At 38.1% G+C, this 22,354-nt stretch overlaps 1 protein-coding gene across 1 annotated transcript in view; it reads left to right on the top strand.

Moving 5' to 3' along the window:
- Cntnap2 (contactin associated protein like 2) overlaps positions 1–22,354 on the top strand; it is a 2,102,194-nt gene that overhangs the window by 1,274,813 nt on the left and 805,027 nt on the right. The window contains exon 12 of the mRNA XM_029535530.1: positions 16,251–16,370. Within this exon, the coding sequence (XP_029391390.1) occupies positions 16,251–16,370 (120 nt within the window). The remainder of the gene's footprint in view (positions 1–16,250; positions 16,371–22,354) is intronic.

Genomic DNA, 22,354 nt, shown 5'->3' on the forward strand with positions numbered 1-22,354 from the left:
GCCCCTTGGTCTTGCAAACTTTATATGCTCCATACAGGGGAATGCCAGGGCCAAGAAGTATGAGTGAGTGAGTAGGGGAGCAGGGCGGGGGAGAGGATGTAAGGGGAAATTGGGAATAGCATTTGAAATGTAAATGAAGAAAATATCTAATAAAATAATTTAAAAAAGAAAAAAGGAGTGAAGATGGTCATTCCTGCCTAGACTTGTGTTTCAGAATCATACAGTGCCCTTCTGTTGTCTCTGGGTCTACTGCCCTCTCAAAGCCAACCTTATACCAGTCAAACAGCTTTGGACAGAATTTCCTCATACACTGCTTCTTTAAATCCCTCCCAGTGATTCTGGCAGATAAATTGAAGTCCTTAAGTTTTTAAAAGCTCAAGATGGCTAATTATTTGAAAATTTGATCTCTGGTTGTTTCTGATGGTATTTGCTCAATAATTGCCTATTTTAAAACCTGAACTCTCTCTCTCTCTTTCTCTCTCCCCCTCCCTCCCTGTCTCCATGCCTCCCTTAGCCCTCCATCTGTATCTCTTTCCCTATCTTTCTCTCTCTCTGAATTATACTAAGGTAATCCTCTGAACATCATACTCTGACTCTTGAATCTGTTTACACCTAACCTCTTCTCCTTAGACAGTATTATTCTCTTTGGCCACTTCTACTTTGTCAGACCAAATCTATAGATACCAACTCTATGCTCTATAGCTCTTTCCAAAAGATTAAAACATTCAATTTTGAAAAGCCTGCCTGTAGCATTACAAGCCCTTCAGACATACAAATAAGTATTTATATTTCTATGTATTTGGACAAAAATACATGTTGTTAGCAATTGCACAGTAGCTGTGTGACATCCCAAATGATAACACATCAAGAATTTAGCATGTATAAAGGGGAAATGCAAGTTAATGGATCAGTTTTCTGGGATCCTCTAGAGATAGTACGATGTTTTGAAGCATAATCCAATAATTGATGTAGGTGAGTGTGAATCCTGGGTCAACAACAAATGACAATTTTATTTAATGTAGTATAATTAAGAAGGCAGAACAATGCAATATATGATTTCCAGTGTGATTTCTCACTAAAAAGCATAAATAAAATATAAATTTTACTGGTTACAGAAAGGAACACTGTGCATTTATGCGACAGATCTGCTTATACAAACAAGTATATAAAGTTGGGGGTGTACAAGAACAGGAAATTGATCTCTGGTTTGGTCATGGATGCTTAGGAAGTAAGTGACTTTGAAGGAGTGAGACAAAGGACATCTGTGACTCAGAACAATGCAGTTGCAAGAACAGGTCTTTGAGCTCAAATACAAGGCTGTTGTGTGTCTTTGAGGTGATGCCGCCTTCTGGTATTTTCCTCTCCCCAGGCCTCATTTTCTTTCAATGTAAAATGGAAAGAGAAGTGTCTACCTCATAGGATTACTCTGAAAACCAGATGGCACAGTGCTTGCAAAACAGTGAGAATGGAATATGAAACACGGGGAGCCTCACACAGCTGTTGTTGTTGTTGTAATTATTATAATTATTTACAATGAGGGAGCTAGATTAAATAATCTCCAAGGTCTTTTCCAGCTCTGAAACTCTACAGTACTACAATCATTTCATCCCCAAATGACGTCAGATAAATGAGGTCTTACTATTTATTGGGCAAGAAATCAATATGGCCAATTTTCAATTGTATCCAGTAAGGTAAGCTGAGCAGAGAATGAATTATTCAAAAGCTCTGGTTACACTCAATATAGTTCTATTTGCTCTTGGAATGCATAGAACAGTTTAAAAGAATATTTTCTTCTCTTCTTATATTATGCTTAATGATTGAAATGGATTTGGCCTTTCTCTGTTCATTGAAGGGGAAGCAATAGAAGGCCGTTAGGTATCTTAAACATGTTATTTCATTTAGTGAGCAGAGACTTAGCTGAAATCATCCGGCTGCCAATTGGGTAATAGAAAACTCAAGCATGGTGACAGAACCTTGGCTCTGGTAACGGGAATGCCTATGACCAAGCAGCACGCCATCTCTTGAAGAAGCCTTTCTACAATAGCCAGTAGCTCAGGTGCACTTGGGCTCTGATATTCTAACAGTGAGAAGATGACTATAGCATGCAATTCTGCTGATCCCTTAATTTCCAAAACTGCCTTAGCACAGCAGTGATGCCTAATTATAACTCCCCAGCACAATGACTACTGCCAAACACTACAATAGTCTAATTATCTTAACTCTAATTTATCATTTAAGATTGCTTCCTAACCTGTCATATACTTCATCTTTTTAAGTAGAGGTTCTTTTCATATTTTCTCCTCCTTTTCATGTTGCTCTTTTTTTTTTTTAAACAAAGACCTTGCTCAGGTCACTTTTGCATTGGTCATAGCTAAATAACACTGAAAAAGTGGGTGAGACAGTAACCATAGGTGCTGTAGAGAAGCATTGTTCTTGAAAATGATGGCCTACTGTTGGGGGACAGGCTTCCCCCTCATGCTGGCCAGCCGGATTAATAAATCTCTTAGAATATTAGTCTCATCATTTAGAAGCATAATCATCAGAGAAAATTAATTAGAAAAGAAATATCCCATACAAAGGTGCATTATGAAGCAGAACATGTCCACAAGGGGTGGAGTGGTACTCAGCCCCATGAGAAATTTGAGGAGAATCATAAATCACTACGATCACTTTGTCCAAGAGTCACACTCATATATCACACAGTAGTTTCAAAAGCATTGACTTTGTTTCATTTCTGCTGTCCATGTGCAAGAGGCTGGTTGGGTTGCTGGGGAGAACCCTATATCTAGTTTTACGGAACCCTTGAAACAAAAGCAAGGAGAACATGGCAAGTGTTATTTCTGTGAGAATAAGTGTCCAATCCAAGGATGAATTTGCTCTAACAACAGAACAATAAATGGTATATACTGTGACGAAAAGAACATAGTTTGGATCATAAGAGAACTCTGGAGCAGTTCACCCACACTAAGTATTTGTAAGGTAAAAGACACTGTCCAATATGGCAGCTGAATCTAAAGCAAGAGTTGATATGACCCAACTTTCCACAAATTTATTCCCAGTCAGTGTTTCAACTGGTTGAGTCTACAGTGTTTCACTTCCCCTACACGTGATTTAGGTCCCTGATTATTGTGTGGTTGACAACCCATGGATGGTCCAATTTCCCTTTACAATTAACAGCAAATAGAGAAGCATAAATGTCTATTACACTTATTCTCCTGGACACTGGATATGCTTTCCTACTCCTAAATTTTTTTTTCTAATCATGATCTACAGCAATTACCTTTCCCAATATAGAAATTCTTTTCTCTCTCTCTATTTCTTCCTTCACTCCTTTCTCTTCCTTTCTTTTTTCTTTCTTTCTTTCTTTCTTTCTTTCTTTCTTTCTTTCTTTCTTTCTTTCTTTCTTTCTGCCACTAAAGCCTAACAAGACTAGGTCAAAGCCATTGTTTCAAATTCAGGTGACACATACACTTGAGTTCCATGGTAATATGAGTGGTTACCATGGTCATGAATGCACTGAACATCTCTTCTGAAATCTAAGAAAGATAGTCATAATAACATCAGGTGCTTGAAATAAGGGCCAAATGAAGGGATTATTAATCTGTGAGCAAGACAAAGTTGCCTTTCTTCCAAATGTCTGAATTTTAATCCATTGGTAAATATTCTCTACTAACTGGATCACTTGTATTAAAACCTTGTTTAACTTTCTGAAAAAATTCTAAAGTCACCAGCCATATCTTTTTGTACATATTCTATTAATTCTTTAAGAATTTCATGTACTATAATTTGATTATGTTCAGCTTTCTCCCCCAATTCTTCCTGGATACACCTCACTCCCATCCCATTCACACTCAACCTTGCATTGGCATTGTACTTTAAAACTGAACCAGCACAGTCAGTGCTGCCTATACAATCTTGGGAGGCTGACCATCTACCAGAGTGTTATGATCTACCTTTAAAGAAACTAACTCTCCCACCCCTACCATTCATAGTTAACTACAAGAAAGCAATATTTTAGATCATAACATTTCAATTACACATATGAACTCACAGAGGCCATGAGAGCATGCATAAGATAAGTTTAAGGTAGATGAATTATAACTTAATCATTATACTGAAGGCTAGGTAATAGATAAGGCACAATAGAAACAAATAAAAGATTCTTTAAGTATGGCCAGTTGAAACACTGTATGAACTACTAAATCTTGGGTACTCAGCCAATGGGAAACTTGAATATACTACACTGAAACACCTACTCCTTAATCAAGAGATTATACAAGAAAAACTGTCAAATGACCCTGAGCTACAGACCGAGGAAACTATAGAACAAGGGCACAGAATAGAAATTCTGACTCTTAGTGTGGCTCTTCCACGGTGTTACTTCTTTTTATAGCCATCATTGGAGGAGAGGGGCATTTGTTTTCTCTTTTTGTTTGAGTTTGCATTACATAGCAGTTTAGATGCAGCCCTCTCTACTGTGGGAAACAGCTTGTTCCAATGTTCACAGATTTTAATTATTTATTTTTTTCCACTGAATTCAGAAGGGTTTTTTGATATTTAAATTAATTGTGTCACATCATTCATTAAACTGGATACATTATAGTAGAATACTTTAAAGCCATTAATTAGAATTCAAATATTGTTATAATTTTTATTATTTGAATTATCCATACAACTTAATTCAGAATGACTAAAATTAGCATTCGAAATTAGCAGTTTCTAATCAGAAATAGGTTTTCCTTTTAAATGAAATTAAATGCATTTCTGTTAATTTTAAATGTAATCAACTGCATTTTAAAGACTACTTGAGTCATTTCCCTGTCCCATTTTCTTTCTTCAACACAAGTGAAGATATATACAGATAAATTCTTAAAAATCTGTTGTTTCCTCAAAAATCATTTTCTCAGGCCTCACTCTATACCATTCTCCAACAAGGCCAATTAAATTGCCTTCCTCCTCAGTGACATTGGACTAAATAATACTTGTGCTGTTTATAAGCAATGTACTTTCCACACAGAAAGTAACTAATTGTTCTGAGCAGATGATAAAGAGATCTTGAGGAGAATCCTTCAAAGACTACCCCTTCCTCTCTCCCATGAAGGAAAGTAGAAGCATAAGACACAGGAAAAGGCATTCATGGGAAAGAGGAAATCAAGTAAGAAGGCACAGGCAATGAAGATAAGTTTCAGTGAGGAGTGGTGACCAACAGTGACTGATGGTTCTCAAAATCACAGAGGATGAGGACTTAGTAAAAGCCATGGATAGATGTCTGTGATGTGCTTGAAAGTGTGATAGTGGTGATAGCTAAAGTAGTTGGAACCATCTGTAACCTCGTGTTTTTCTACACAGCTTCTTTGTTCCCCAAAACAACAACTTGGAGACTTAACTGATTACGAATCAACGCTGTGGCCATAAGCCTCTTCTTATTCCCTGACTAACTCATAACTCAGTTAACCCATTTATTCTAATATATGCTACCATGTGGTTGGTTACCTCTCTCTTTCAATTTCTTAAGTCTATCTATCTCTATCAACATTCCTGGGTGAATCTCCTCATATCTGACTCTATCCCAACATCTTCCCTCTCTCTCTTTCTGCAGGATGTCTCACCATCTATTCCTGCCTCAGCTCATTTGCCATAGACTTTTATATCAACAGGTGAAGCTTCCACACAGTGCACAAAAGATTCTCTTTCTACCTGATTCTTTCCATGGAAGTACATGAGGCAGTGTTCATGGCCAGCATCCCTGATGCATAAGACAGTGGTGATGCTTACCATGTCTGAGACTGCTTGAGATAAACTGTTGCTCATCATTTATGAGTTAGTACATAGTAATTTCACACATAAAAGCCTTTACTTTTCTGTCTGTCCTATATCAAGTCATCAGATCCTTCATCTGAAGTTTCTGAGTGTTTTATTTATATATGTTTAAAACATTTAGCAAATCTTACACTCTTCTTACCAACATGTCTAGCCCATATATTATCTAGAATCTATGTCAGTTTAGCTGTTCTCTTTCTAGTACAATAAATGAGTACCACATTAATAGTTTTTTTTTGGGGGGGGTAAATCACTTAGATAAAACAATTGGGGAGGACCTATTTAGTACAAACTTACAGGGAAGGAAGTAAATAAAAATGCTGACATATTTTGAGTTCATTCTTAGCCTCACCATAGGGACCTGGCAACAATGGGAGTGAGGGGGTGAGAGAACAAGAGATGGGAATGGGAGATTAAGTATGTGGAACATGGCGACAGTATGGGCAATCTTTGTAATACCTTTGGAAATGATGAGCAGTGTCTGAGTTTTCTTGTGGTAATAAAAAAAAAAGCATGAGTTTGTCATGTTATCATTGGGTTTTGTAGGTTTTCCTCACACTTGTAAGTCTTCTGTATTCTAACTCTAACAGTGAATCAAATAATAGACTTAATCAGGTTTGGTCATTAAATTGAAGACAAGTCAGTATTTAATGGGATGAAGCTAGACAAATAACAAAACTGGATATTAATGTCACTAAGAAAGGTGGTAGCCACAGTGACAGAGTTCTGTCTCACAATCACTATCCTAGAAGTATGGATTGTTGCTTTCTGTAAAACATTACATTGGGGCTACTGTAAATGATGGGGAACTTATGGCAGATCCAAAAAACAAAAAAACAAAAACAAACAAACAAAAAAAGGCCAAAGTCAGATAAAAAGTACAGAAAAGAGAATAACTGAAATAACTAAAGTAGATTTTGCTTTGATTTCAAAAACAATCTCTGAAGGACTTATTAAGTAAGAAAATTATAAGCTATCGTTTTTCTAATAGAAAACTCAAAAAATTATCATTCTATTTTACTGTCCTCTAAATTATACACTCCCTCTGAGACATGGTTGAGGGAAGCGATTCATTACAGGGCTAACATGAATAGTGACTCATATGGAAATTTTATTTACGGAAAGATCATATGAAATAGTAGCATGAAGAATGTATGTGTGTGAGCCCACACTCTCTACCATCATCTTAAACTGTTTGCCAATAATGAGAAGATAGCTCCTGGGGGAAATCATAGTTTACTCAGCATCATTCAAGGCTTAAAAACAAAATCCAAAGAGACAGAGAACATATGAGGTTAATATTGAAGTGTTAATGGGGACTTAGCTATTGTGAAGCTCACATTGTGCTAATTAAAAATAATTGCATGGTCCTAGAATTAGAGAGTTTGCATGGTTATAGGTCTCAAGGTCATTGCTGCTGTTCTTGATTTCCATCTTGGCTGTGCACAAACCTCAATAGTTACCTTCAAAGGAATAATTAGGCTCAGTGAAACTTGGTTTCTCTCTCCAAATTTGAGTGATAAATGTATTTTTTCTAATTAGAGGACCTTAGTTTTGAAAATAAGATTAAGAGCAGATAGTTCTTACTGATTGGAATGGATTAGCAAAAGGAGAATTGCAGAGACCAAGGTACACTGATGTCACCCACTCCCAAGTGTCCCATGTGATCAACTTTGTGTGTATTCATGTCTAATATGAAAAGTTTTTGTACCTTTAAAGTAAACCACTCTTCTTTGGACCTTTGAACCAGATTCCTACAGCACTGTGTATGTATACAGTAAATACGTGACCACTCTATGGCTGCTGCACATCTTTCTTTACTCTTAAAGTTCAAAACAAGCCTTGAACTTTGTTCATCTATTTCTCCTTATTGTTCTGTTTAATATTTTGGTGGCATTTTCTTTCTCTGAGAATAATTCGGTTGCTCAGTAAATGTTTCTCTTTAAATATCATCATCATATTATATTGTTGTGCTAATTTCTTGTTTGATTGCTGAGACCAAACACATTACAAGAAAAACAAAACTTAATAAAGGAGTGTTTATTGTGATTGAAGTTTTGAGAGAGTATCAATCCATCATAGTAGAGAGGAAGAAAAGGCAAGAGAAGCAGCGTGTGGCTATGGGAGGCACGTGAAGCAGGAGAAATCTGACTGCTTCAAGGGCCAGAGTGGAAATCCTAAGGCTCATTCTCCAGTAACCCACTTCATCCCGTCATTCCTACCTCCAAAAGGTTCTATTACATCCCCAAACAAGACTATCAGCTGGTGATCAATTATTTGAACACATAAACCTGTGGGGTTTCATCCTGAAACCAATAGTGGTTCAAAGAATAATGCCGATCTCCTACAAGATGCCCATGTTTTAGCCTGTGGAACCTATGACTAAATTACCTCATATAGCAAAGAGGCTTTCTTTGTGATGGTCTTTCTCAAGCCCATTCTTGATTATCTGAGTAGGGCTTATGTTATCTAGTGAGTCCTTAAAAGACTTAGAAAAAGAGATGAAGCAATAAAAAGGAGAATTGGCACAAGACAGCATGAAGACAATTCTACCAGGAGAGGATGGCCAAGAAGATGGGGAAAGGGACTGTGGGAGTTACTTGACCTATATTTGTGACAAATACCCTACACGAAGTGAATGTAAATCAGAAACTATTTGCTTTAGTTCACATTTAGAGGTGGCAGTTCATCATGATAACCAAAGCTTGAGGCAGCTGGTCACATTGTGAGGACAGTCAGAAAATAGATGGATGAATGTCTGTACTCAGCTCCTTGCATCCAAGGTATGGGATGGTTATCACCTGCAATTGAAAGGAGTCTGACTACTTTAGTTAACCTAATCTAGACAATGTTAAACATATAAACCTATGGAGGCAGACCCAGAGGCTAAAATATCCTGGACAATTCCTCATCCATATGCCTGAGGCTGTCTCCAAGGGTATTCTGTATCTTGTTAAGATGACAATTAGTGTTAATCATCATAGAAATAGCACACCAAGAATGTTCCCTGCCCCTGCAACCTTGAAAGAGCAAGGAAACAGATCCCCACCCACCCTGAATATCAATACAAAGAAGAAATCCTGCCATCATCTTGAATGTAGCCCAAAGAACCCCACTGCAAACTTGTAACCAGGGACACATCATTATTATTAGCTGTACTATTATCCCCAGCACTTAAGATAATAAATTAGTGTACCATTAAGTCAGTAAGTGGCCATCTGTTATATAAGCCATTGGAAACTAATACACAATCTCTCCATCATTGTCCACTGCATGCAATATGGTGTGACAGAATGCATCCATTGTCCTATGAAAATACAAACAATATTTAGGACTTGTCTCTCTCAGGTTTCTCCTATAGTATAAAATTCTATCTGATGTGCTTAACAGTTGTATTTCTGAACAACTGAGATTTATTTATGAATATGTGGAATAATATGAGACCTTTCATCTGGCACTCGGAGTTGCAACAAAGAAAAATTACTTCCCCGATAGATCGATAGGCTTGATGAGTCTATTTGTTTTGCCATCAGCCCCATTACCTTCCTGTTCCCCAGCAGTCTACTTGCAGCATCGATTATTGATAATACCTCTGCTGCTGCTTTCCTTGCAGTGGCTGCTTCCTTTAGCTGCATGCTCTGTTGCCTCCTGCAGTTTTATTGGCAAAAATCATACAACCCACCTGGGACTGGACCTGGCACAGCGCTCCCAGGCTGAGACTTTGCCACCTAAATGCTCTTAGTTGCTTATTCTTGGCAGAATTCAACTCTGCCTCGTGCTCTTTAGTTTACAGAGGGTCTGATTTCATTTCACACACCCCCTAAAAATTAAGGAGGTATTATTACTTTTATATTACACGTGGGAAAACTGACAATTGAGGAGAGTTTCCAGCAGAAAATGACAGAAAGGTTTGAATGAAAATGTCTTAATTACTTATTGAGATTATAAAATTAATGAAAAATTTACAACATCACAGCTGTTGGCCATTTTATTTCGGTATTGTGAATCCAGATGCACATTTTGAAAGTGTATTTTTAATGAAAAAAAAAAAGGCAGATGCTCAGGACCTGGAGAGACAGCTCTGTTACTGATATGCCTGCTACACAAGCATGAAAGCTTGAATTCAGACCCCAACCCACATAAAAGCTAATGTGATAGTTTTCCATGCCTATAATTCCCGTGCTAGGATGTGAAGACAGGAGGATCCTTGTAGTTTACAAATCTATCTGAACCGTCAAACTCCCATTTCAGTGAGCCTCTGGCTTTTAGATAGACAGATAGACAGACAGACAGATAGATTGATAAGGTAGGAAATGATAGAAGAAGACATTCAATGTCAACATCGGGCCTTTCATGCACATGCAAGGGCACATGTTCCACACATGAACACAGATAGGCCTTCCTCCATACACAAATCCACATAAATTTACAAATATGTATTACAAAAGATTTGGAAAATGCAAAAAAGTTTTTAAAAATTATCCTTTAATCTTGTTGCTCAAAAGCAGCCACAATATTTTCGTCCAAAGATTTTTTCAGTATAGTCATACAAGTATATATTTGAAATGATATTTTTTATTTATAGCTTTGTGTTTCATGCCTCTTTATTACCTAGAGGAAAGTAAGGTGCTATTCTACCCTCATTGTATTTAAATTTTATTATATTACTTGTCAATGACCTATGTTTTCTGCATTCAAATACAAATGAAAAATCAGACCTTATTGCCTGAGTTTTGATTGTCTTAAGATTAGATCTAGGCTTCTCAGAATGCAGTCTGAAGACCTGCAGTGCTAACTCACTTTGCAGCCTCTTACAGCTTCAAATTCTCTGCCTAGTTAAGCTCCTTACAGTGAGGTCAGAGTCCCATTGCAATCAACTCTCCATGGTTCTCACTCATGCAAGAGTTTGAAAAGGATTTGGCTTCAGTGTGCATCCATGAGTCAAGAGTAACCTGTTTTAGGTTAATTACTAGACTGGGAAACAAAAAAAAAAAAAAAAAAAAAAAAACAAAACCAGAAAGGCTTCTTTGTTAGGAGAATTTCCTACAAAACCAAAGGCTTCAACATTTATTCCTAGTAAATTGATTGAGCAAAGGTTTAAAGTCCTGGTTCAAATGCCTGTGTCCTTACATAGAAATATGATAAGAAGTTTTTTTTCACATTTTACCATGTACTGATGCTTAAATATTCATACACTTCTGATTAGCCACCTAATACTGCCCCATCAAAATAAAAATAGAGGAAGGAGTAAATACAGTTATCTACTGATAGTTCAGTTCTATCTTTTTCATTATTATGCTACAATATATGGAATAAAGAAAACAGCACTTTCCAATCATAGCACTTTAGGAAAGGTATTTTCATAAAAAGGCATTTTCAGGGAAGAAGTTGAGTAGTTTCTGAACCAACTGCCAAGTAGGTATTACAGCAATGAGATAAACAGTGCTCTGGGTTATTACAAAATGCACATGTTCACTGGGGAGACTTTCCTTAAGAAGGAAGAATTTGAGTGATGGCTAGGAAGTAATCCATAGGTTAATAATATAACCAGTGTTTGTGGGGCTACCCACTAAAAGCTTGGCATGCCTCAGGCACCATGTTAGGTGGTAGATGGGGATTATGTCTTCCAGTCCTTATAAGACCAGTATATCATATCTTCTGCAGGCATGGCTAAATGAGGTTAACTGATCATTTCCATAGTGTGTGTGTGTGTGTGTGTGTGTGTGTGTGTGTGTGTGTGTGTGTGTGTGTTCAGATCCATGCTCTTTACTATTTCTTCCTCAGTTGAGAGTCTAGATTAAGACATTATGTAGCACTTACGGAGTCTGTATGTAAAATTAACCATAGAAAAGCTTTGCATGAGCCACAGGAAGTTGCCCAACAAGTCTGTTGGATCAAAGTCTAGGTTTGACATTGGTGCATTGCTCATACTGAGAAAGACCTATTATAATCAGAACCATTTCCATATTTATAGAAGATGGTTTGTGACACAATATCACATACATTAGTAAAACACACCATATAGTGTTTAAAATCTAATTTATTCTTTGCTGATTTCAGATATGTATTTGAAGCATTCTAGCAGTACTCACTCTTCTACTTACAACTGTCTTCACTACCATGGAGACTTCATCCTCCCACCTAGTCCTTACAACACTTTGTAGTGTTTTGTTGTTGTTGTTGTTGTTGTCATTGTGTATATTTGCTCTGTGAACCACTGTGTTTAACTAGGGTTGTCTGCCCAGACAGGGACATGGAGCTTTGCGCTGGTGCATGCGTAACTCACCAGTTACAACATCCTTGAAGACAAAGATGTCATCCCTCCCCCAGCCTTTGTCATCAGTCCCTCCTACATCTGAGTCTGAATACTTATGTGCTTTTTCTTTAGAAAGCTCAATGAAGGCATCTGTAGCTGCTATGAGTTTATTAGTGCCGAGGCCACACCATGTCTATACAAACAGTGTTAGGGCCCTCATCTCTGTTTTCTTATATTCTTGCATTGGGTTGTCCATTCATTCTGTTACTTCTTCAGGATTTCCTGAGCCTCGGAGGGACTGATGCAGGTGTCCTGTTTAAAACTGAATACTGATAAGGAACACCTTTTATGTTACTTACTCCCAGCATCTTAAACAGCTATGGTTTCTCCATTAATAACCATTCATTGCAAAGAGAAAGTTCTTTGATCAAGGCTGACTTAAGATTAGTCTATGGTTATAAGCAAGATTGTTAGGTGGTTTGACACTGTACCCATTTAGCAAAACAAAACTAGTAGAATCACTCCTAAAGCATATGGGCTCCCTAGCCATTATCTAGGCTAATCTATAATATGGGACTGTATCTTTCAGAGTAGGTCTCAGATTATATAAAAAAGAAGTTGTTTATTCTCATAACAAATGTGCAACTGCTGCACCAGTAGACTCACCTGGTGTGGAAACTAGGTATTGCAGCATACAAGGTCCAAAGTTGGTAATGACTACAGCTGGCTTTTGAGACCCTACTCTCTACATAGAAACGTCCATATTATAAAAGCTAGAAAGTGAGGAGGAAAACTCCATTTATCTCCAGCATGACTCATTTGTTCTTCAACCAAGGAAAGCACCACACACTTTTTCTTTTTCTTTTTGTTTTTTAAATTGAATGCATGCATGGTGCTACCTTGACCAAAACCATCACCCACTCCCTACACCCAACTCTCTCCAGCACCCTGTATTAGTCACTTGTTATTGATGTGATAAAATTCCATGACCAAAAACAACTTAAGAAAGTATTTGTGCAACTAGAGAGCTATATGCTTATAATAATCCAAAAGGTATGGTGAAAGGAAAAGGAAGCTGAGAAGTCACATTTCATCTGTCAAGTGGGAATAGAGAGAGCAAGCAGCAAGCACAGTCATAATTACACATGAGATATGGTTCCCTGCATAATACCTGCACAAGACAAAATTCCCATCCTAGCTGGAGTAGAAGATCTCTAGGCCCCACTCTTTTTTGTTATTATATATTTTCTTCATTTACATTTCAAATGCTATCCCCAAAGTCCCTTATACTCTCCCCCTACCCTGCTCCCAAACCCACCCACTCCTGCTTCCTGGCACTGGCATTCCCCTGTACTGGGGCATATGATCTTAGCAAAACCAGGGGCCTCTCCTCCTATTGATGGCCAACTAGGCCATCCTCTGCTACATATACAACTAGAGACACAAGCTCTGGGGGGTACTGGTTAGTTCATATTGTTGTTTCTCCTATAGCGTTGCAGACCCCTTTAGCTCCTTGGGTACTTTCTCTAGCTGCTTCATTGGAGTAGGCTCCACTCTTTACTGGAGAGCTATTGGCATAGATAATTTCTGGTGCAGGGAGAGCCATTCCTTAATGAGGATGTGGCTACTGGTGGGTTTTCCGTACTCCAGTAGATGTCTCAACACCCACTATAGTTGGATAACTCTAACTGGATTTAGTAGGTTAAGAAAGAAATTGGGGACCCTGTGCTCCATCCAATGGATGTCTGTGAGCATCCACTTCTGTATTTTCCAGGCACCCCCAATGAAGGAGCTAGAGAAAGTACCCAAGGAGTTGAAGGGGTTTGCAGCCCTATAGGAGGACCAACAATATGAACTAACCAGTACCCCAGAGCTCCCTGGGATTAAACTACCAATCAAAGAAAACACATGGTGGGACTCCTGTCTCTAGCTGCATATGTAGCAGAGGCTGGCCTAGTCGGCCATCAATGGGAGGAGAGGCGCTTTGTCTTGTGAAGGTTCTATGCCCCAGTATAGGGGAATGCTAGGGCCATGAATTGGGAGTGGATGGGTTGGGGAGCAGGGGGAGGGGTATAGGGGATTTTTGGAGAGGAAACTAGGAAAGGGGATAACATTTGAAATGTAAATAAATAGAATATCTAATAAAAAGAGAAAAACTTAAATTAAAAAAATAAAAATTAAAAAAACATGATCCGAATTTAAAAAAAAAAAAAAAAAGAAGAAGCCAGGCTGGGCTTCTTGTTGTTATTTCCTATGTGACTTTCTCTTTCCTATTAATCTTCCCACCCCCACCAAAAAAAAAAAATATGAATTTGGAAAAGGAGTCTCAGGGAAAACAAGAGGGAGTTGGTTGTAATAAATGGAATATAAATATGATAATTCCTTATATACATGTGCAAATTTAAAAAAAAAAACAAGGATTTTACAATTTTAACCTTGCGAGATGCTATCATTAGTAAGGCACATAGTTTGTTTGCGCAGATTGTGATTTCAGATCACTCTTCACCTGCATTTATTCCTACTCTCTTCTACTGTGTCGGCCTCTATGTCACCTTGACTTTAGAACAGCTGCATCTAGTCTTGCCAACATTATCATTGGCTACATTGCTTTAGATCAACTGCCAATCATCTTTCAACTAGCCAATAGCAGCAACAGTCTGAGATTCCCCTACAACCTACCATTTACTACATGGAGTTTTCATTTTGAAGCCTACATCTAATTATAGCATCCTCCTGCTGAACATTTAGAAACATTTTCTCCAGCCTTTTATTACAGCGTTTCACTTGGCATGACATCCACAATTGGAGAAAATATGTTGTTTATTGTGTAGACACTTAAGAGATTGAAAGTGGACCTATTAATGGTTATCCTGGGGCAACGATTAATGGGTTCTGCTTCCTTTTCTAGCCACATCCTTTTCCAACATCACTTGAAGCATAAGCAATACCTCCTAATCAACAAACAAATCCTGCTTCAAAGGTCTTGAATCTGGACTGTATCCAGCCATATTTGCATAGTCAGGTGTTACCATGTGAAGCATCACAAAAACTCTTTGTGTTAACTCTTTGCAAAAGGAAGGGACAAAAATGAAAGCACAATCAACCAAAGAATTATAGAATCATTTGACAGAATGTGGTAACATGGCTATAATGAAAGAAATTCATTGGTATAATGAAATTTAAAAACTGTCTATTATCTTTGGTTAGAGGAAGCCATGAAGAAGGACAGGGAAGTTTGATAGAGGATAAAACCTAGGATACCTCAGACTCAGGCTCCCTATTTCCTAATTTAACCCACAGCAGGACTCAGGAGTACTGGGCAACAACACTTTCTAAGTTTGTACAGGGGATGCGCCAGACAACAAATTTTCACCAGGAACTGTGCTAAGTTCCTTGTCCTGTGCGAATTTTATTCATGTTCCACATGAATGCTAGTTTAAACCTGCTGGGGAAAAGAAAAAAAAAAAACTTCTCTTAATAGCTTTTTTGAGAGTCACACAACCAAGACAATATATAAATGTCCATTTTATACTTCTAAAAACAGGTGCAGAAAAAGAAGGTATGTCACAGACATGGAAAGAAAAGGAAAAAAAAAAAACAATGAAAAAGAGTCTATAATTCAATTATGCAAATGCAAGCTTTTTATACAAACTCAATTTGATGCAATTAAAGCACCTGTAACAAACTGAATCAGGAAACCAGTGTTCCTTCTGCCTGAACCACAAGAAGATTATAAATTACCTACAATTTATGCAAAATTTATATTAGTGTACCAAACTTGAGAGAAAGATCTCCTTTATCTTACTTGATAGTTCAATTATTTGCAATCTTTCAAAGTAAAGGAACTTATATTAATATTATGATGGCTACTAATGAGTATGAATTAAAAGGTCATGAGCCCCAATAGAAACATATGTTACATGTGTTATTAACAAGTTACAGATTGGGTCAATCCTGTCCCCAAGTGTAGAGTCAGATAAGTAGATTTGGGGGTCAGAAATGCTTATAGAGAAACCACTAAGTCATGAATTTAAGTTTAGAGAAAAATGAATGTTCACTCTAACAGGAAGACATGTTTACACAGCAGCCAGCCAGTGCTGGGCATGTGAACTAGGGCTCTGAGCTGGGGAGACATTTGTTTTGTGTTGTGCTCATGTGGAATATTTCATTCCAGCCATCTACGAGCCCTCCTGTGAAGCATACAAACACCTTGGCCAGACATCAAATTACTACTGGATAGATCCTGATGGCAGTGGACCACTGGGGCCTCTGAAGGTTTATTGCAACATGACAGGTAACTATGTCACATTTATGTTTCATGAGGATGGCTTCTCTGCATGTTGAAAATAATAGTTCCCTGAGCTGTTGGTTGTTCTGGTGCTGTATTCTCATCACATCTAAGAAATTAAATATTGTTGGGCTTATTAAGTAAAAATGCTGAAATGTATACCATGAAAACCTATGATACTGTAATTTCTTTTTTGATTATTTTCTTCATTTACATTTCAAATGCTATCTCCAAAGCCCCCTATATCCTCCCCCCACACTGCTCCCCAACCCACCCACTCCCACTTCCTGGCACTGGCATTCCCCTGTACTGGGGCATATAATCTTCACAAGACCAAGGGCCTCTCAACCCAATGATGGCCTACTAGGACATCCTCTTCTACATATGAAACTAGAGACACAAGCTCTGGGGGGGAATTGGTTAGTTCATGTTGTTGTTCCTCCTATAGGGTTGCAGACCCCCTGTAGCTCCTTGGGTACTTTCTCTAGCTCCTTCATTGGGGGCCCTGTGTTCCATCCAATAGATGACTGTGAGCATCTACTTCTGTATTTGCCAGGCACTGGCATAGTCTCACAAGAGATAGCTATATCAGGGTCCTGTCAGCAAAGTCTTGCTGGCATATGCAATACTGTCTGGGTTTGGTGGTTATTTATGGGATGGATCCCTGGGTGGGGTAGTCTCTGGATGGTCCTTCCTTCCATCTCAGCTTCGAACTTTGTCTCTGTAACTCCTTTCATGGGTGTTTTGTTCCCAATTCTAAGAAGGAACAAAGTATCCACACTTTGGTCTTCCTTCTTCTTGATTTTCATGTGTTTTACAAATTGTATCTTGGGTATTCNAANTTTCTGGGCTAATATCCACTTATCAGTGAGTNCATATCANGTGNGTTCTTTTGTNANTGGGTTACCTCACTCAGGATGATATCCTCCAGATCCATCCATTTGCCTAAGAATTTCATAAATTCATTGTTTTTAATAGCTGAGTAGTACTCCATTGTATAAATGTACCACATTTTCTGTATCGATTCCTCTGTTGAAGAACATAAGGATACATGCTCCACTATGTTCACAGCAGCGTTATTTATAATAGCCAGAAGCTGGAAAGAACCCAGACATCGTAATTTCTTAAAAGTTTAGAACTTGGAACCTGAGAAACAGCTCAGTATTTAAAACCAATTGCTGCACTCGCAAAGGACCTGGGTTCAGTTCCCAGCACTCTCAAGGAAGTTTACAACCATCTGTAACTCCAGGACCTAGGGATATGATGCCCTCTTTGACCCCCATAGGTACCAGGCACACATGATATATATATACACGCATATTTGCAGGCAAACACCCGCATAAGTAAATATTTTTAAAATAGTTTTACTTTGAGCAAATGTATGAATAGTTAATACTTTTAAGAAAAAAAAAATCAGTATGTAAAAGAAAACCAGGAAAGTAAAATTGCATAGTTGAAGTTCGCAAAAGAAGTGGCATATGAAGTTACCGCCCTTGGTGTCCTAGGCTGGATAAAAGTGGTATCAATGCCCCGTCTCTGCCTGATTATATTTGGGGACGGCTTACCAGCCACTCCTGATTTTCCCCTGTTTTCCATAGAAGGGTGTCTTCTGTGTACTCAAATCCCTTTCTGGCAATTGCAAAGATTACACAAAGCTTCCATGAAATTTATTTAGGAAGAGATTCTGGTTTTTCTTCAATTTCATATTAAATTTCAGGCCAGTGAAATGAGATTGTGGGTTCTTGCAAACTCCCAAAGCCGTGTATATGATGCACAACTCTCTAAGGTTGGAGTGAAATTTCTAACAGATTGTCAGCATATTTCAGTAGAAAAATCCAGATAGGGCTTTGAGCCATCACTATTACTAGTTCCAGGAGATGACTAGCATTTGATGTGAACTGAGATGTAGGAGGCTGAATGATGATGGCAATGGAATGGTCTTCATAATGGTATGGTGATGGATGCATGAAAATTCCCTAGCATCCTGCTAGCTATCATCAGTTCTTCATGCCAATAACTGGGTTTGAGTTTCATTAGTCACCAGCTATGTAGTCATGGGCACCTAAACTAACTTAGTTAAATTCACTAAGTTTTCATATGTTTTATTACCAAGTGGACTACTAACTGCCTACAACTATTATTATTGTACAAATAAAGTAGTAGAATCCACAGGTAAGTCTCAGCATATCGGGTAAATGAGAAAACAATTAGATAAGATACTCATACTTCTTGAAGTTACAAGAGCTAAGTAATTTGCTCATATTATTCTAAAATGATTCTATTGAAATCTGTTTGAAGCCAATAATTCTAGAACTATGTTTCAGAATCATTAATGGGTTTCTGAGTGTTTTATTTCCAAACGAGTGTATTGTCTCCATCTCTAAAGGTTTCACTAAGTCTCAAGTGGAAATAGGATTCTGTGACTAAAACTCAAAACTTTAAACACCACCACGGGCAAGGAGAACTCAGTAGAGAACTTACTGCAGTATTGCAAAGCCAGGAATGATGCAGAATGAAATGGAGAATGGCAAGGGCTGGACATGACTTCAGGGTAGAAGCCATGTATAGAAGACTGTAAAGATATCCAGTCTCCCCTAAGTTTCTTCCTCCCCGATGAGCTCTGGTGTGCACCAGGGAGAGATTACCTCACAGAGAACTTTAGCTAATTGTTTTGGTGGTTAACATGTCAAGTGTCGGGCTGGTGAGATGGCTCAGTGGGTAAGAGCACCCGACTGCTCTTTCGAAGGTCCAGAGTTCAAGTCCCAGCAACCACATGGTGGCTCATAACCATCCGTAACAAGATCTGACTCCCTCTTCTGGAGTGTCTGAAGACAGCTACAGCGTACTTACATATAATAAATAAATAAATCTTTTAAAAAAAAAAAAAAACATGTCAAGTGTCCTCTGATCTTCTCTTGCTGAACTTTATTTTAATCTTACTAGGAAATGAGTGCAGTTTATGAGAACTTTATGTTTCTTGATCCTGATTTATCTAATAAGTTAATAGCCCAATGAGTTTAAGTATTAACCAAAGACTTTCTGGCCAAGATGTCACTTCAGATGGTTTCCATCTGCATTTAGAAAGGGAAACTTCAAAAACAAAAGCATGATACTTACAGCCTGCATGCATAAAATGAAGTGCTGGTTTAATCTGGAGAAAGACGCTTTTCTGTGCATTGAAGCACAATGTGCATCAAAGCTGCAAATTCTATCTTACCCATATCTCCTTGATAGAATCATAAGGATGCAACCCATAAATCCTGGCACAGTCTGAGCAGTAAGAACAATACAACTTAATGCACTCAGGATAGTTTTCTCCATTCCAAGATAGTTATGGGCATCAGTGTGTCCAAGAACCCTTGAAGAATCTTGTCTTACAGTTTTTGAGCATGCCAAATGACTCCAAAAAGATCATTTAGCTCTTTGTCACTTATCAACAATTCTGGAAATACAGTGTTCTATCTGGAATAGCCATCATCAAGCATAATACCATGAAGGCTGGCTTGAACTCTTCCTATTGAAGAAAAGTTGTGACAAGGGAGCTATGGCAGGCTGAGATAGCCTATAAAAATCTAGATATATCACTTCATGACTTGAGAAATTGTTCCTGCTACAGAAACCTAAATGAATAAAAGGAGATAAGGTACTAAAAAGGTAAGGAAAGAAAAGAGACCCACAAATCAGTGTCCCAAGAACTAAACTCCTAGTTGGTTAGTGAGCCTGAGAGTCAGCCTGATAGGTAGAGGGATAGACAGGGACACATAGCAAATGAGTCTGGCTGTATAGCACGTAAGTGTATGCTCCTAAGTGCAGATACGCACACAGACACACATTAGGAAACAATGAAAGGAAAGTATCTGACAGCACTCGGGCAACAATGGGGTATCCCTGCAGAGAGCGAAGTGATAGTTGAGATTCCAGAGGATGGCTTAAGTATGGAGAACTCTAGAGAGATTTTGAATCACTGTGGAGTACATGCTGGATATGGTGCTGTAGTAGAAGTGTGGCAAATAATAACTGTTAGGACTCTAAAAGTAAGGCTTATCTAGAGGTATGGGTGATTTGAAGATCCCGCATTGATACACTGAAGATGCCATTTATTGAGCTATACCCCTTACAAATTAGAGAGGGTCCTTAATGACAGAACCTTTCAAGTGCTGCAGAGCTGCCAGGAAGAAGTGATGTTTTTAATAAATCCCTTGCAAAAGAACTTGCTGCTTTGTTTTCCTTGGGATTTTATTCAAATTCATGTTGTAAATAATCTTCTTTGAGGCAGTGTCTCTTGGCCGTTGGATTAACCAGTTTGCCTGACTTACAAGCATCTAGAGAGGCCTACTGGGAATACAGGTGACTATGCTGTTGGGTCCAGCTTTTCTAGAGATTTGAAGGCAGGTTGTCAGGGTTACACCAGGCTTTCACTCACTGAACCATCTCCCCAACCCCCCAAAAATTTTGAGTAAAAAGCATCTATGATCTGGTACATGACTTTGCACAACTACTCTATGTACATGAGTTTAAAATTCCAAATTAAAAAAAACTGAAAACAAAACAAACAAACAAACAAAAACACCTCTTGTATTCTTTATACCAATGGCTTTGTAGTTTTATCAAAAAAACATTAAGCTTGTTTACATAATTTGTGCTTTATAAAGCCCTGGAATTTAGCTGATCATTTTCTATTATGCTCTATAATGGTAAAAGCTGTTCATGTCTTTTTAATCTAATATTTATAGAGAGCTTCCTGCTCATATTCCTAAGCTCTGGTACTGGGTAATATTATTTTCTTTATCTTTATGTGCTTCTCACATATTTCCATGGTACAAAATGTGGGCAGGGGGTGACGGATCACTGGGGTAACAGACTTGTGTCCTAGTGACAAGTGTCATGTACCTGTGTATGTCACCTCACCTCAAACCCCACACCCTTCTTCTTTCCCATGGTACTTACTTCCTCAGCTGCTCACAATTGTGCCACCTCTGAATGACTATTCTCTGTCATTGACAGAGATGAGCTGGGTACACTGTGCACACCCCAAGCAGACTGCAGAGCCAGGAGTCCACTAGAGTTCTCATTTCCTCTGAGGTTTAGAATTTTCTTAGAAATTCTTTCAAATTTCTAGGAGAGTTGGTTCTTCATGATTTTAAGGCCCATGGTTCTATTTTCTTCATGGTCATTGGTCATGGATTGCTTGGAGCCCAGCAGGAACTTTGATCTGCAGACCCTCCACTAGAACATACCTAGTCAGGTCATCTTTGAACAGTACAGTTATCCACTTGATCTACTCTAATAGCTGATTTTATCTGCAACCCCTTCACCTGGACTATGTCAAGCAACCAGGCCTCAGAGTGTATTGTGTATGTGTAGAGTAGTACCCTCTCCCTTTAGAGAGAGGGCATCCTGCAGGGCACACCCACCAAGTGGTAGTACTCATAAAGGCCTCTGAACTCTGGCTACATATGTTCCCCTGTATACTGTTCTTAATTCTAAAAGATACACTCCTTCCCATGTGTGGTATATACTGCCACATTTGACATATAAACTATTGTGTATTGTTTATAGTTTTGTGGTTTTGTAATCTTAGCATGTTCCTCAATAAAAGAAAGTTAGATTACATATAAAATAAAGGTTAAAATTAATAGTTGGAAAGAAAACAACTGACATACTGGGAAATATATGATAAGGAATTTTATATTTTATACTTTACTGATAGGTAGGTAGTAGATAGATAGATAGATTTTAAGGACAAAATGTTAGAACATTTTAAAAACATAATACATAAGTCTTCTAATGACTCAGAAGACCATGAAATAGTTAAAATTACAATTATGGTCTTGTTTTTGTAATTAAAGCTCAGAAAAGTTAAGTCTCAAGTCACTTACATTGTCAGTCATAGAGCCTGACAGTTAAGCTAGGCTTATGTGCTTAGAAATAGCCTATAGTTAAATGTCTGTGAATGTGTATGTTTGTGTGTGTGTGTGTATGTGTGTATA

The sequence above is a fragment of the Mus pahari genome, chromosome 2 (genome assembly GCF_900095145.1).
Source record: "Mus pahari chromosome 2, PAHARI_EIJ_v1.1, whole genome shotgun sequence".
Lineage (NCBI taxonomy): Eukaryota > Metazoa > Chordata > Mammalia > Rodentia > Muridae > Mus > Mus pahari.